The sequence below is a fragment of the Corapipo altera genome, unplaced genomic scaffold (genome assembly GCF_003945725.1).
Source record: "Corapipo altera isolate COAL_440 unplaced genomic scaffold, ASM394572v1 61249, whole genome shotgun sequence".
NCBI classification, from domain to species: Eukaryota; Metazoa; Chordata; class Aves; order Passeriformes; family Pipridae; genus Corapipo; species Corapipo altera.
Window position 1 is genome coordinate 54,749 of NW_020885138.1, and position 12,597 is coordinate 67,345.

General features: G+C 61.6%; 2 protein-coding genes across 4 annotated transcripts in view; both read left to right on the plus strand.

Moving 5' to 3' along the window:
• Positions 1-2,953, plus strand: part of KDM2A (lysine demethylase 2A) — a 35,944-nt gene extending 32,991 nt beyond the window's left edge. For both annotated transcript variants that reach the window (XM_027670109.1, XM_027670110.1), the window contains 2 exons: positions 147-362; positions 469-2,953. In XM_027670109.1, coding sequence (XP_027525910.1) covers positions 147-362; positions 469-650 — 398 coding nt within the window. In that variant the 3' untranslated portion in view covers positions 651-2,953. The remainder of the gene's footprint in view (positions 1-146; positions 363-468) is intronic.
• A 1,680-nt stretch (positions 2,954-4,633) lies between these two features.
• On the plus strand, positions 4,634-12,591 carry GRK2 (G protein-coupled receptor kinase 2). Of its 2 annotated transcripts, none has more exons than XM_027670112.1 (21): positions 4,634-4,786; positions 5,888-5,964; positions 6,542-6,615; positions 6,883-6,984; positions 7,212-7,286; positions 7,741-7,802; positions 8,095-8,146; positions 8,308-8,399; positions 8,659-8,758; positions 8,858-8,936; positions 9,012-9,142; positions 9,525-9,619; positions 9,697-9,804; positions 9,881-9,947; positions 10,225-10,325; positions 10,417-10,483; positions 10,566-10,661; positions 10,739-10,901; positions 10,981-11,117; positions 11,240-11,350; positions 12,061-12,591. In XM_027670112.1, exons 1-21 carry the CDS (start codon positions 4,674-4,676, stop codon positions 12,220-12,222), a joined length of 2,064 nt encoding a protein of 687 aa, XP_027525913.1. In that variant the 5' UTR covers positions 4,634-4,673; the 3' UTR covers positions 12,223-12,591. The 2 variants fall into 2 exon arrangements, with proteins under 2 accessions (XP_027525913.1, XP_027525912.1); XM_027670111.1 differs by having other exon boundaries at positions 4,674-4,786; positions 11,237-11,350.
• Positions 12,592-12,597: the final 6 nt, after the last annotated feature.

Genomic DNA, 12,597 nt, shown 5'->3' on the forward strand with positions numbered 1-12,597 from the left:
GGTCACTCAGGAGGGTCCCTGGGGGTTGTGGGGAGATGGAAGGGGTTGACGTTCTGATCTCAGAGCGGGAAGGTGATGCTGGATCCGGAGTGCCGCAGTGTGCCAGGGCAGTTCGTCCATGTTCAGCTCCTCCTCTTCCTTCACAGGTCAGGACAATCGCAGCAAACTCCGCAACATGATCGACTTCCGGCTCGCCGGCCTGGACATCACCGACGCCACGCTGCGCTTGATCATCCGCCATATGCCCCTGCTCTCCCGCCTCGACCTCAGCCACTGCAACCACCTCACGGACCAGTCGGCCAACCTCCTCACCGCCGTGGGCTCCTCCACACGCAACTCCCTCACCGAGCTCAACATGGCAGGTGGGTGCACTGCTCCAGCCATCCTGCAGCACCTCCCTCCTCCCAGCACGACACGGGATGTCTTCCCAGAGCTGTTCCCCTCACTCTGGCTCTCCTTTCCCTGCAGGCTGCAATAAGCTGACGGACCAGGCCTTGCTGTACCTGCGCCGCATCTCCAACGTCACCCTAATCGACCTGCGAGGTTGCAAACAGATCACTCGCAAAGCCTGTGAGCACTTCATCTCGGACCTGTCCATCAACAGCCTGTACTGCCTGTCCGATGAGAAGCTGATCCAAAAAATCAGCTAGAGACCCTCCCCGGGGCAGACTGAGGAGAAGGAAAAGAACCCATCCCACCCCTCTCGGAGAGCCGCTCCTCCACCTCCCCACCTTGCCCTCCGTGTCCTGCCGCTGCCTCCCACCTGACTCGGCAGGCAGGGCCGCTGCTCCACTGTCCTTCCTCCTCCTCCTTCCCCGGGACTTCTGCCGAGGAAGATGTCCCGCCAGGCTGGCCAGTACCAGAGGAGGAACGGGCACATGGCAGGGAGCCTCAGCCCGGAGGCTGGCCGCTCCTGGGGCGGAGCTTGTAACAGAGGTCTCTGTGCAGAGAAATGGGGCACCCTCTTCCCCCAGCTTTTCCCCTTCCTCCCCATCGTCTCCTTGCCTTGAAACATTTGTCACTTCCCCGGTAGCACAAAGCTTGAGGGTCTCTCCAAGGAAGCGGGAGCAGAGCTGAAACACCCCCTACCCCTCTGTGCCACCACCAGCTCGGCACCTGCCCTGCGCTCTCCACCCTTTCTCTTCCCCTCATCTGGCTGCAGGGACTGTGATACATCCCCCTCCTTCTCCCGCCGCTCCCACACATCCGGGCGGCTCTTTGGGTGCCGAGGGCAGGAGCCCCATGGCCGGGGTGTCACCAGGAGCAGGGGCTTTGAGAGCCGGGGAGGCAAGGCTGGGAGATAACTTGCTTCCACTCTGGAACAGCATCAGCCTTCCCAGAGCACCGTCTATCCGAGGAGATGGAGCAGGGGAGAACCCACAGGTACATCAGAGCTCAGGGAGGACTTGGGAAGCATCAGCCAGGGGTGAGTGAGCACGTGGGGGGGACAGGAGCTGCCTCCTCTTCCTCCCCAGCTCCCTGCACCGTGAAGCACTCTGGGGCCGGAGGGGCGAGGGCTGTTCCATGGCCCGGGACCGAACTGGCACGGCCACCCCCCTGCATCGTCCTCTCCTTCCCCCACCCCCCTTTTCGCTGCCGATTTTCCTTTGCAATGAATGGTCGGTCCAAAGAACCTCTCTCTAGGGCAGCAGAGAGCTTTTTGCACTTTAAAAAAAAACAACAAAAAAAAAACAACAAAAAAAACAAAACAAACAAAAAAAGACAACAAAAAAAAAGAAAGAAAAAAAAAAGAAAGGAAAAAAGGTTGGAATCTTCTTTTTCTGGGTCACTATTTTATTTCCCTCCCTGTCCTGCCTGTGCCCGGACGCTCCCCAACTCTCTCCCCCCCATGTCAGCACCCCGCTTTCTCCCTGGCAGCGTACAGATAGCACAATCCAGGGTGTCCCCTCTGTGCCACCCGTCCCCAGCCCCACAGGGGGGTCCCCCCGAGGGCAGCCCACCCCCCTGCTGCTTCAGAAGCAATAAGGGAGGAGAGGTGGCCACCCACCTCCTTTCTGGGCATGGGGACTGTCCCCGGCTGCCACAGGGGGATCCGAGGGGACAATCCCGCAGTGCCTGGACAAGGGGCGGTGTGGCCTCACTGCTGGAGGGCTCGGAGCAGGAAAACACCCCTGGGTGAGAGGAATACCCCTTGGCCTCTCTTGGCAGTGGCTACCAGGGAAGACCAGGGAAGACGTTGGAAGAATTAAAAGCTTTTCTTTTTCCTTTGGATTAATTTTGAGTTTTGCAACAAGAAAGAAAACTTAAAAGAGTGGGGGTTGAGTGTGGCTGGAAGGGCCAGGGGCTCCCCCCCTCTGGGGGTCCCTCCTCCACGGGGACAGCGCCCCCTTCCCGCTGTGCCCCGCAGAGACGCCTGCGGGTGACCCTCCTCACCACCCCGGTGTGGTGCAAATCCACAAGGAAGAAAAAAAGAGAATTATATATAATAAAAAAAATCACTTAGTGATTTAAAACCAACCCAGCCTGCTCCCTAAAGACAACTCCTGCAAGCAAAGTTACTTGTTTAAGGGTTTGGTTGTGGTTTTTGTTTTGTTTTGATCCCCCCTGTCCCTCCCTCCCTCCCTCCCTTCCCCTCCCTGGAGAAATATTGTAAATATCTATTTTTTTGTTGGCGATTTAGAGTCCATCTCTGATGTTTGTGCTTTAAAATTAAATGTAAGCATTAAGGGTAAAAGCAAACCAAGTCTTGCGCTCTCTCAGTTGGGGTTGGGGTTCTTGGCTGGGGCAGAGGGAGGGCACCTACTTGGCAGTTACTTTTGGTTCATTTTCAGTTTGCCTTTCCTTTTATTTTTTCCTTTTTTTTTCTGGGATTTTTAGAGAGGATCTTATAACATATTACCACAAGGCTGTTGTGCGGGGAGGGAAGATCCCAGCCTCCCAAGGGAAATATTTTGTTTCTTGGGGGTGGATTTTTGGAATAAAAAAAGTAAAAAACAAACAAACAAAAAAACCAACAAACTAAAATCCCTGAGTGTTGGCTCTGCCCATTGTTTGTCTGTGAGGGAAGGGGAGAAGACGAGGCTGAGACCTCCTCTGTCCCCCCGTCCATCTGTCCATCTCTTGGGGTGGCAGTAGCAGCCATCCCTGTGTTCCCATCCTGGTGGGTGGTGGCAGCTGTGCTTGTGTCCTATCACCTCCTGGCAGGGCCATGTGAGTCCTTGCCCTCTGCTCTCTTTTGGTGGATGCCTGGGCCACCAGCGTGACATTTGGCATCCCCCAGCCTGCAGGGATGTCACAGCCCACGTCCCCACGGCAGTTGGGCTGTGACATTTGCATGGCGAGGTGCAGGGCTTGCTCTTCCGTGTGTCACATCCTCCTCCACAGGTGGCGAGGCCAATGCCACCCTCCCTGTGCCCCAGTCCCTGTGTGTCACCTGAGTGATGCATCGGGACCGAGCAAATCTCAGCACCTAGAGCCCCTGCTTGTCCCCTCCTGGTGTCCCCTCCTGGCCCTGGGGACAGGGAGCCTGCACATGGTGTCACACGCACATGGTCACACCTGCTGTCACGTGTGTGCACCCACATGGCACGTGTGGTGCTGCACAGTGCCACATGCACTGGCATGTGGTCACACCTGGTGTCACTGTGTGATGTGGGGTGACACATGAGATGTCATGCATCACACCTGCTTGGTCACACGCAGGGCATCACACACAGCCAGTGTCACACACACATGGTGTCACACAGCCAGTGTCACACATTCAAGGTGTCATATCCACAGTGTCACCCACACCCACCCCCAGTGTCACCCACCCAGTGTCACAGTGAGACACAGCCGGTGTCACACACATGGTGTCACACATACACAGTATCACACATTCACAGTGTCACACCCACAGTGTCATGCACACACAGTGTCACACACAGTGAGACACAGCCAGTGTCAGTGTCACACACAGGGAGACAGAGCCAGCGTCACACAGTTGTCACACATTCACGGTGTCATATCCACAGTGTCCCCCCCCCCCCCCCCCAGTGTTACCCACCCAGTGTCACACACAGTGAGACAGAGCCAGTGTCACACAAGGTGTCACACACACAGTGTCACACACACCCCTGGTGTCACACGCACCCACAGTGTCACCCACCCAGTGTCACACACAGAGACACACCTGGTGTAACACATGTCCCTGGTGTCACACCCAGTATCACACACACCTGTTGTCACACCCAGTGTCACACACTGGTGTCACACACCCATGTTACACACCCATAATGTTACACACACAGTGTCTCGCACACACCCAGTGTCACAACCGGTCACACACACATAATGTCACACTCTCACTGTCACACACCGGTGTCACAGCCGGTGTCACACACACATAATGTCGCAGACACCCCCACTGTCACACCCGGTATCACCCCCCCCCGCTGCCCTCGGTGTCGCGGCCCCTCCTGGTTGGGCGGGGCGGCGGCGCAGGCCCCGCCCGCCGTTCCCGGTGCGGCCGCGCCCCGTTCCTGCTGCGGGCGCTCCCGGCGCTCCCGGCCCCGCGCGTCCCGTGTCCCGGCGCCGTCGAGCCCGGCCCAGCCGCTCCCCGTGCCCCCGCCCGTCTCCCCCGGCCCGGCCCCGTTCCGCTTCCGGGCGCGGTTCCGGTTCCGGGGCCGGCGGGTCGGGCCGGGGCGGCGGCGGCGGGTCCGCGGCGCGGGACGATGGCGGACCTGGAGGCGGTGCTGGCGGACGTGAGTTACCTGATGGCCATGGAGAAGAGCCGCGCCGCGCCCGCCGCCCGCGCCAGCAAGAGAATCGTCCTGCCCGAGCCCAGGTGAGGCCCCGCCGCTGCCACTCCGGGGGTCCGTCCGTCCGTCCGTCCGTCCGCTCTCAGCCCCGAGACCCCCCGCGGCCCCCGCGCATCCCGTCCCGCGCCGCTCCCGGCGCCACTCGCTCACACCCGCGTGTCACAGGCACTCCCGCACACGTGTGTGCGCGGCACCGGCCGGGAACACCTGCCCGGGCTGCGCTCCGGCACCGCGTCCTGCACCGGCACCGGCACACGGACACACGGACACGGACACACACGGGCAGGGACACACGGACGTGGACATGGACACAGACACACGGACAAGGATACGGGCACACAGACGTGGACGCGCACACACTGACACACAGACGTGGACAGGGACACACGGACATGGTCATGGACACACACGGACACACAGACATGGACACATCCTGCCTGGCATACAGACAGGCACACGGACACAAGCACACGGACATGGCCACACACATATCCTGCCTGACATACACAGAGACACGCAGACATGGGCACACACACAGATCCTTCCTGACACACGGACAGACAGACGTGGACACCCAGACATGGGCACACACACATCCTGGCCGTCACACGGACACACAGACATGGATGACACAGTCAGCCTGCCCAACAGACAGACACAAACAGAGAGACACATGGTCATGGACATAGAGTCATGTGTATACACCCCCTCTGTCTCCACCATGTCACCCCCCTGCCCTCTTGCTGCCATGCACGCTCTTGTTTACAGACACACACACACCTGTGCCCAGGTGCACACATATGGTCAGGGTCCCCACTCCCCCTTCCAGACCCTGGTGCCCTCCTGTGCCTTCACTTCCAGGCACCCAGGAGGCTTTCTGGGGATACCCTCCTCCCCAGCCTCCCTTGGACCCGCAGTGCGTGGGATACCCTGTGATCCTCACAGGGGCCCAGCAACTTGTCACACTTGGGTGGGGACACACAACACGGGATGACACGTGTGCCACCGGGGCTTGGGGGACACGGGAGGAGTGGGAGAGGAGGAGTATGGTGGGCACGGGAGTGTGTTGGGAGCAGGGGTCTTTCAGGGGGCATGGGGGGCACTGAGTCCCTCTGGTGTCTCCCCAGCATCCGCAGCGTCATGCAGAAGTACCTGGAGGACCGGGGAGAGGTGACCTTTGACAAGATCTTCACGCAGAAGATTGGTGAGCTGGGGGACACAGGGGGCACCTGGGGGAGCACCCTCAAGGGTGGGCTGGTGGCCACCACGACAGTAGTAGTGGCCACAGCCATTCCCCTGGCCCCTGGAGGTAGCAGGGGGGCTGTGGGGCCGGGCTGGACATGGGTGCCAGGGGGCTGCGCCACGTTCCCCACCCCATGTCCCCCGCCCTGTCACTTCCCCCCACACCAGCCTTAACCGTCCTGGGCAGGAAGCGCCTCTCACTTCCTCCTGCCGGCTCCGGTGGTTTCCGGGCACGTCCTCCCCACAGCAGCCTGCCCATGGTGCCTGCCCATGCCCCTGACACGGTGTCCCCCTCCACATCAGCCCCCTCACTGCCCCCCTGCCCTGCCCCATGTACCCCACAGTGCTGCTTCCTGTGCCAGCCTTGCCCCCTGTGTCACCCTGCCAAACCCTCACCGGTCCGTGCTTAGCATTTCCCCTTCTCCAAGCCTGGCATGGGGGTGGTAGCAGGGCCAGGCAGGCCCAGGGGATGGTCCCTGTGTCCTTTGATGTGGGCTGTGGGGCTGGCATCTCTCATGCTGTGGCTCTGTCCCTGCCAGGCTACTTGCTTTTCCGGGACTTTGCCTTCAACCAGGCCGAGGAGGCCAAGCCCCTGATGGAGTTTTATGAGGAGGTGAGATGGGGGCACCCCCCTAACAGCCCTGTGTTCACAAGGAGGGGTGGGTTAGGGTTTGGTACCTACAGGCCCACAGACGTGGTGCCAAGAGCAGTACCCAAGGTGACAGTGTCCAGGGAGCCGGGAGGTGCTGCTTAGGGGACACGGGGGATGGGATAACCATCATGTGCCCACAGGATGTGGCACACAGAGGGGCTGGGGCCATGGTTCCCAGTGTCCCAGGTCCTGTGTGCCCCTGTGCCACGGGAGCTGTGCCCTCTCCAGATCAAGAAGTACGAGAAGCTGGACTCGGAGGAGGAACGAGCCGCCCAGAGTCGCCACATCTTCGACCATTACATCATGAAGGAGCTGCTGGCCTGCTCCCACGTGAGTGCCGTGCCATGGGGCGAGGCACTGGGGTGGGAGGGGTGTCCCAGAGGGGCCCACAGGGGCCTGGTACCCAGTGTCTTCAGAGGGAGCTCCGAATCCTCCACGGGCTCCATCCTGAGAGCCATAAACCCAGACACAGACCCCCTCCATGGGTTTTCCCCTGCCTGGCCCCTGTGTCCCTGTCCCTTCTATCCAGGGTGACACAGTCCCATCTCACCTCACAGCCCTTCTCCAAGAGTGCCACGGAGCATGTCCAGAGCCACCTGAGCAAGAAGCAGGTGCCCCCAGATCTCTTCCAGGTGGGCATCACCCAGGACAGAGAGGGAGTCCCTGCCACCTGTGGTACTTGGGGAGTTAATCCTTAAAGGGGGCTGGGGATGACAGGAGTCCCTGGAGCTGTGGGGGAGGGAGGGTTCTCAGAAAGTATGGGGAGCCCAAGGGATGGTGACAGGGTCCCCAGCGTGGTGGGAGTGAGGGGAGATTGCTGGTGGTCCCCATGGGGTGGTCATCAGGGGATTGGGAGCTGGAGGTAGAAGGGATGTCACCCTAGGGTGACAGTGGAGTCCCCAGGACTGGTGATGTTGTGGTCCCCAGAGATTCAGGTGACCCTGAGTGGCAGAAGCATCGCTGGGGACCTGGAAGTGGCAGTGGGGGTTGTGAAATCCCAGGGATGGAGAGACTTCACGTAATGGTGGGGGATGGGTGACGTGGGTGTCCCTGGGGACACCGTGCTGAGCTCTGTGTTCCCTCCAGCCTTACATTGAGGAGATCTGCCAGAACCTGCGAGGGGGCATCTTCCAGAAATTCATCGAGAGGTGAGTTGGGGGGAAAATCCCACATGGATTGGGGTGTCCCATCCCCTTGGAGACCTGGGTCTCCCAGCCCAGACTGGGACCAGGGGGTCCCTTCTTAGATAGAGCTCCAGGGGTATCTGTCACTACACTGAGGACTCAAGGGACACTTCTCATCCCCAGGTCTGTGCTGGCGTCTCTGTTCCCAGACAGGGGTTCCAGGGGGTGCTACCTGTATCCAGACAAATCCGAGGGTTCTTGGCAGGGGGTGTTTCTCCAGGGTCTCCACTCTTGCCGTCTCTGTGCTTCCTTGCAGTGACAAGTTCACGCGGTTCTGCCAGTGGAAGAACGTAGAGCTGAACATCCATGTGAGCAGGAATCACTGCACCCCAGGATGCACCTCCAGGGAGGGGGACATGGGGAGCCTCTGTGTTCCTTCCCTGGGGAAACTGAGGCAGGGGGTGGATCCCCCCACCACCACGGACCCAGGTGTCCAGGCTCACCTGTGCCTCCCTGTCACCCCCTCCAGCTCACCATGAACGACTTCAGTGTTCACCGAATCATCGGCCGTGGCGGTTTTGGGGAGGTCTATGGCTGCCGGAAAGCGGACACGGGCAAAATGTAACAGGGGATGCTCCATGTGGGGGGCACAGAGGGGTCCACCTCTGATTTGGGGCTGCTGGTGGTCCCGAGGGCACCTGCGGTGGTGTTGCCATGATGACACATGTCAGGGTGTTGTGGAAATATTGTCATGGCTACAGGGACATCAGGGCGGTGGGTGGGAGGTGGAGGTGGGGACGTGGCCGTGGGTGGTGGCACTGGAGGGACATGGTGATGTGGCAGTGGGGACACAGTGGCTGCAGGAACTCCGTGCCCCCAGGTATGCCATGAAGTGCTTGGACAAGAAGCGCATCAAGATGAAGCAGGGCGAGACACTGGCCCTCAACGAGCGCATCATGCTGTCCCTCGTCAGCACCGGGGTGAGGGCACATGGGCAGGGCTGGCACCCTGCTGGTGGGCTGTGGCAGGGGACAGGGGACAGGGACAGGGAGGGTTACCCCCCCTGTGTCTTCTGCCAGGACTGCCCGTTCATCGTGTGCATGTCATATGCCTTCCACACGCCCGACAAGCTCAGCTTCATCCTCGACCTCATGAACGGTGAGACCCCAGTCCCGAGGGACCCCGTGGCTCAGGGCGCAGTGCCAGGGTGACAGCTGGTCCCTGTGGTCACAGGGGGGGACCTGCACTATCACCTGTCCCAGCACGGCGTCTTCTCGGAGGCGGAGATGAGGTTCTACGCGGCCGAGATCATCCTGGGCCTGGAGCACATGCACAGCCGTTTCGTTGTGTACCGTGACCTCAAGGTGACCATCCCCACAGGCACCCACACCCCTGTGGGCACCCTCAGACCCCACAGGATGCCCTGTTAGCATCCTCAGGCCTTTAGAAACTCCCACAGGACTCCATGGTCAGTCACAGGTGTCACAGCCACCCTGCAGGAGCCCTCAGACCCTGTGGGCACTCCCCAAATCCAGAGGGCACCCTCATGTCCCTTGGGCACCCCTGACACTGCAGGAACCCCCTAAGATCCATCGCAGACTCTGAGACCTCAGGGCGGGTACTCGCTGACCCCATCAGCACTTCCCAGTCCCACCTCAGTCCTGTAGACACTCCAAATCCCACAGAGCTCCCCAGCTGTACCCATGGGCTGTCCTTGGGCTCAGGGGGAATGCCATGTCTTGGCAGCCAGCAAACATCCTCCTGGATGAGTTCGGGCACGTCCGCATCTCCGACCTGGGCCTGGCCTGTGACTTTTCCAAGAAGAAGCCCCACGCCAGCGTGTGAGTGTGCCCACACCCCTGCCCGCCCTGCCCACCCGCCCAGGGCGGCCCCTGACCCCCCTGTGCCCCCTCCCCAGGGGCACCCACGGGTACATGGCGCCGGAGGTGCTGCAGAAGGGGGTGGCGTACGACAGCAGCGCCGACTGGTTCTCCCTGGGCTGTATGCTCTTCAAACTGCTCCGGGGGTGAGTGTTGGGCTCGGGTAGGCGTGGGTGGGCACAGGTGGGCACCACTGACCCGCCATTCCCCTTGACGCCGCAGGCACAGCCCATTTCGGCAGCATAAGACAAAGGACAAGCATGAGATTGACCGGATGACCCTCACCATGGTGAGTGGGGGCACCCCTGTGTGTGTGTGCCGGGGGTGCTGATGTGAGGGCAGGGCATGAGCACCCCTGGGCTGCTGTGCCCCTCACCATGTGCTGGTGGTGGCCTGGGGGGCTCACTGGGGTGTGAGGGGTCAGGGACAGCTGGTCCTTCACGCTGAGCCATGCCCAGAGTGCATGTTCGCGCCCATCTGCGTGTATCCCGTGCACATCTGTGTGCATCCCTAGCCATGTGTACGCATGTCCCTTGGTGCCAACGTGCTCATGGAATCTCCCACAGGCCGTGGAGCTACCGGACTCCTTCTCCCCAGAGCTGCGCTCCCTGCTCGAGGGGCTGCTGCAGCGGGATGTCAACCGGCGCCTGGGCTGCATGGGGCGTGGGTGAGTGCCCCTGAAACACCCGAGGTACCAGGGAGGGTGTGCTGGTGCACTGCCCTGAGAGCACAGCTCACCTGCCCTCCTCCCTCCCCAGGGCTCAGGAGGTGAAGGAGGAGCCCTTCTTCAAGGGCCTGGACTGGCAGATGGTTTTCCTGCAGAAGGTGAGGGGCACTACACCCATGGTTGGGGACAGGGACACGGACATGGGCAGCCACCCCTCTGAGTCCCCATTCCTACCCGCAGTACCCGCCGCCCCTCATCCCGCCCCGTGGCGAGGTGAACGCAGCCGACGCCTTCGATATCGGCTCCTTCGACGAGGAGGACACCAAGGGCATCAAGGTACCAGGACGCAGGGCCTGAGCGTGGGGGTGTGGGGTACCCAGCAGCCCCTCAGCCCAGCATCCTGCCCTACCCAGCTGCTGGAGAGCGACCAGGAGCTGTACCGCAACTTCCCGCTCACCATCTCGGAGCGCTGGCAGCAGGAGGTGACCGAGACTGTCTTCAATGCCGTCAACGCCGACACCGACAAGCTGGAGGCCCGCAAGAAGGCCAAGAACAAGCAGCTGGGCCATGAGGAGGGTGAGTGGGGCTGGGGACCCCCACCCTGACAGCCCCCTTGGGATGCATCCGGGGCTGACCCCACCTCTCCTGGGCACAGAGTACGCCATGGGCAAGGACTGCATCATGCATGGGTACATGGCCAAGCTGGGCAACCCCTTCCTGACACAGTGGCAGCGCCGCTACTTCTACCTCTTTCCCAACCGCCTCGAGTGGCGTGGGGAGGGCGAGTCGCCGGTAAGGCAGGCACGACACAGCACTGGGCTGGTGCCAGGGTGTGCTGGGCATAGGGGGTGGACTGTGAGGGGTTTGGGGTGCGTGGGGGGCCAGAGGCCGGGCTGAGCCTGTCCCCCCAGCAGTCCCTGCTCACCATGGAGGAGATCGACTCGGTGGAGGAGACGCAGGTGAAGGAGCGGAAGTGCATCCTGCTCCGCATCCGTGGGGGCAAGCAGTTCGTGCTGCAGTGTGATGTGAGTGTGCCCCCCTCCCCCTGGGCCACCCCTAGGGCTGGCCAGCCTCTGGGGCCACTGGCATCTCTGCTGGGTGCTGGCCACCCCCTGTCCCCTCATTGGCCGTCTTCCCCGAGTGCCACTTGCTCCCACTGGGCACTAACCAAACCTTGCTGGGTGCTGGCCAACTCCTGCTATCTGTTAGCGATCCCCTCTGCTAGGTACTAGCCACCTCCAGGCTGTCTCTAGCCATCCTCTGCTGGGCACTAACCATCTCCTGCCAGCTGCTGGCCACCTCTTGCTGGCCACTAGCCCTGCACATTTAGTCCTTCAAGCCATGACAGGGCCTGAATACTAAAAGCTTGGGGCAGCTGCAGAACCCAGGGAGACCCAAACTACCCTGTACCTTGCCCTGACACCCCAGGGAGCCCCAAACCACTCTGTCCCCTGCCCTGGCGCCCTGGGGAGCCCCTGACAAACCAAACCTTGCTCTGGTGCCTCAGCGAACCCCAAACCACCAGTCCCCTGCCCTGACACCCCGTGGCCTGCCCTGGGGAGCACCCAACCACTCGGTACCCTTCCCTGTCACCCTGGGAAGCCCACCACCCTGTATGCTGCCTGGGGAGTCCTTGGCTATCCTGTCCTCTGCCCTGGCATCCTGGGGAGCCTGTTCTGACCTGGCCACCCTGTCCCCTCGGGGAGCCCCTCCTGACCCGTTCCCTGCCCCGCAGAGCGACCCCGAGCTGGTGCAGTGGCGGAAGGAGCTGCGAGACGCACAGCACCAGGCGCAGCAGCTGCTGCAGCGGGTGCCCCGCATGCAGAACAAGCCCCGCTCGCCCGTGGTGGAGCTCAGCAAAGTGCCGTTCATCCAGCGCTCCCCTAACGGGCTCTGACCCCCTCCTGGTGTCCCCTTCCCGCCTTCCCACCCCACCTCTAATTTATTGGGTTGGGTTCCCGCGTGTCCTCCCGTGTCCCCCGGGGCTGGTGCCACCCCAGGGGCATGGCTGTGGTGACGCCGTGTGCGTTGGGCACCTCTCCCTGGTGTCCCCACCCTGATCCTCCATGAACTCTCCGGCTCAGATGAAGGCAGCCCCCGCACCCCCCTCCCCACCCCTGCCCACCCGCTTCCTCACTGCCGCGTGTGCCAAAAGGGGCCGGTGGGTACTGGTGTGTGTCCCCCTCCCCGCGTGGCTGTGCCTGTCCTGTGGGTGCCAACTCCTCGTGTGTGTGTGTGTGTGTGTGTGTGTGTGTGTGTGTGTGTGTGTGTG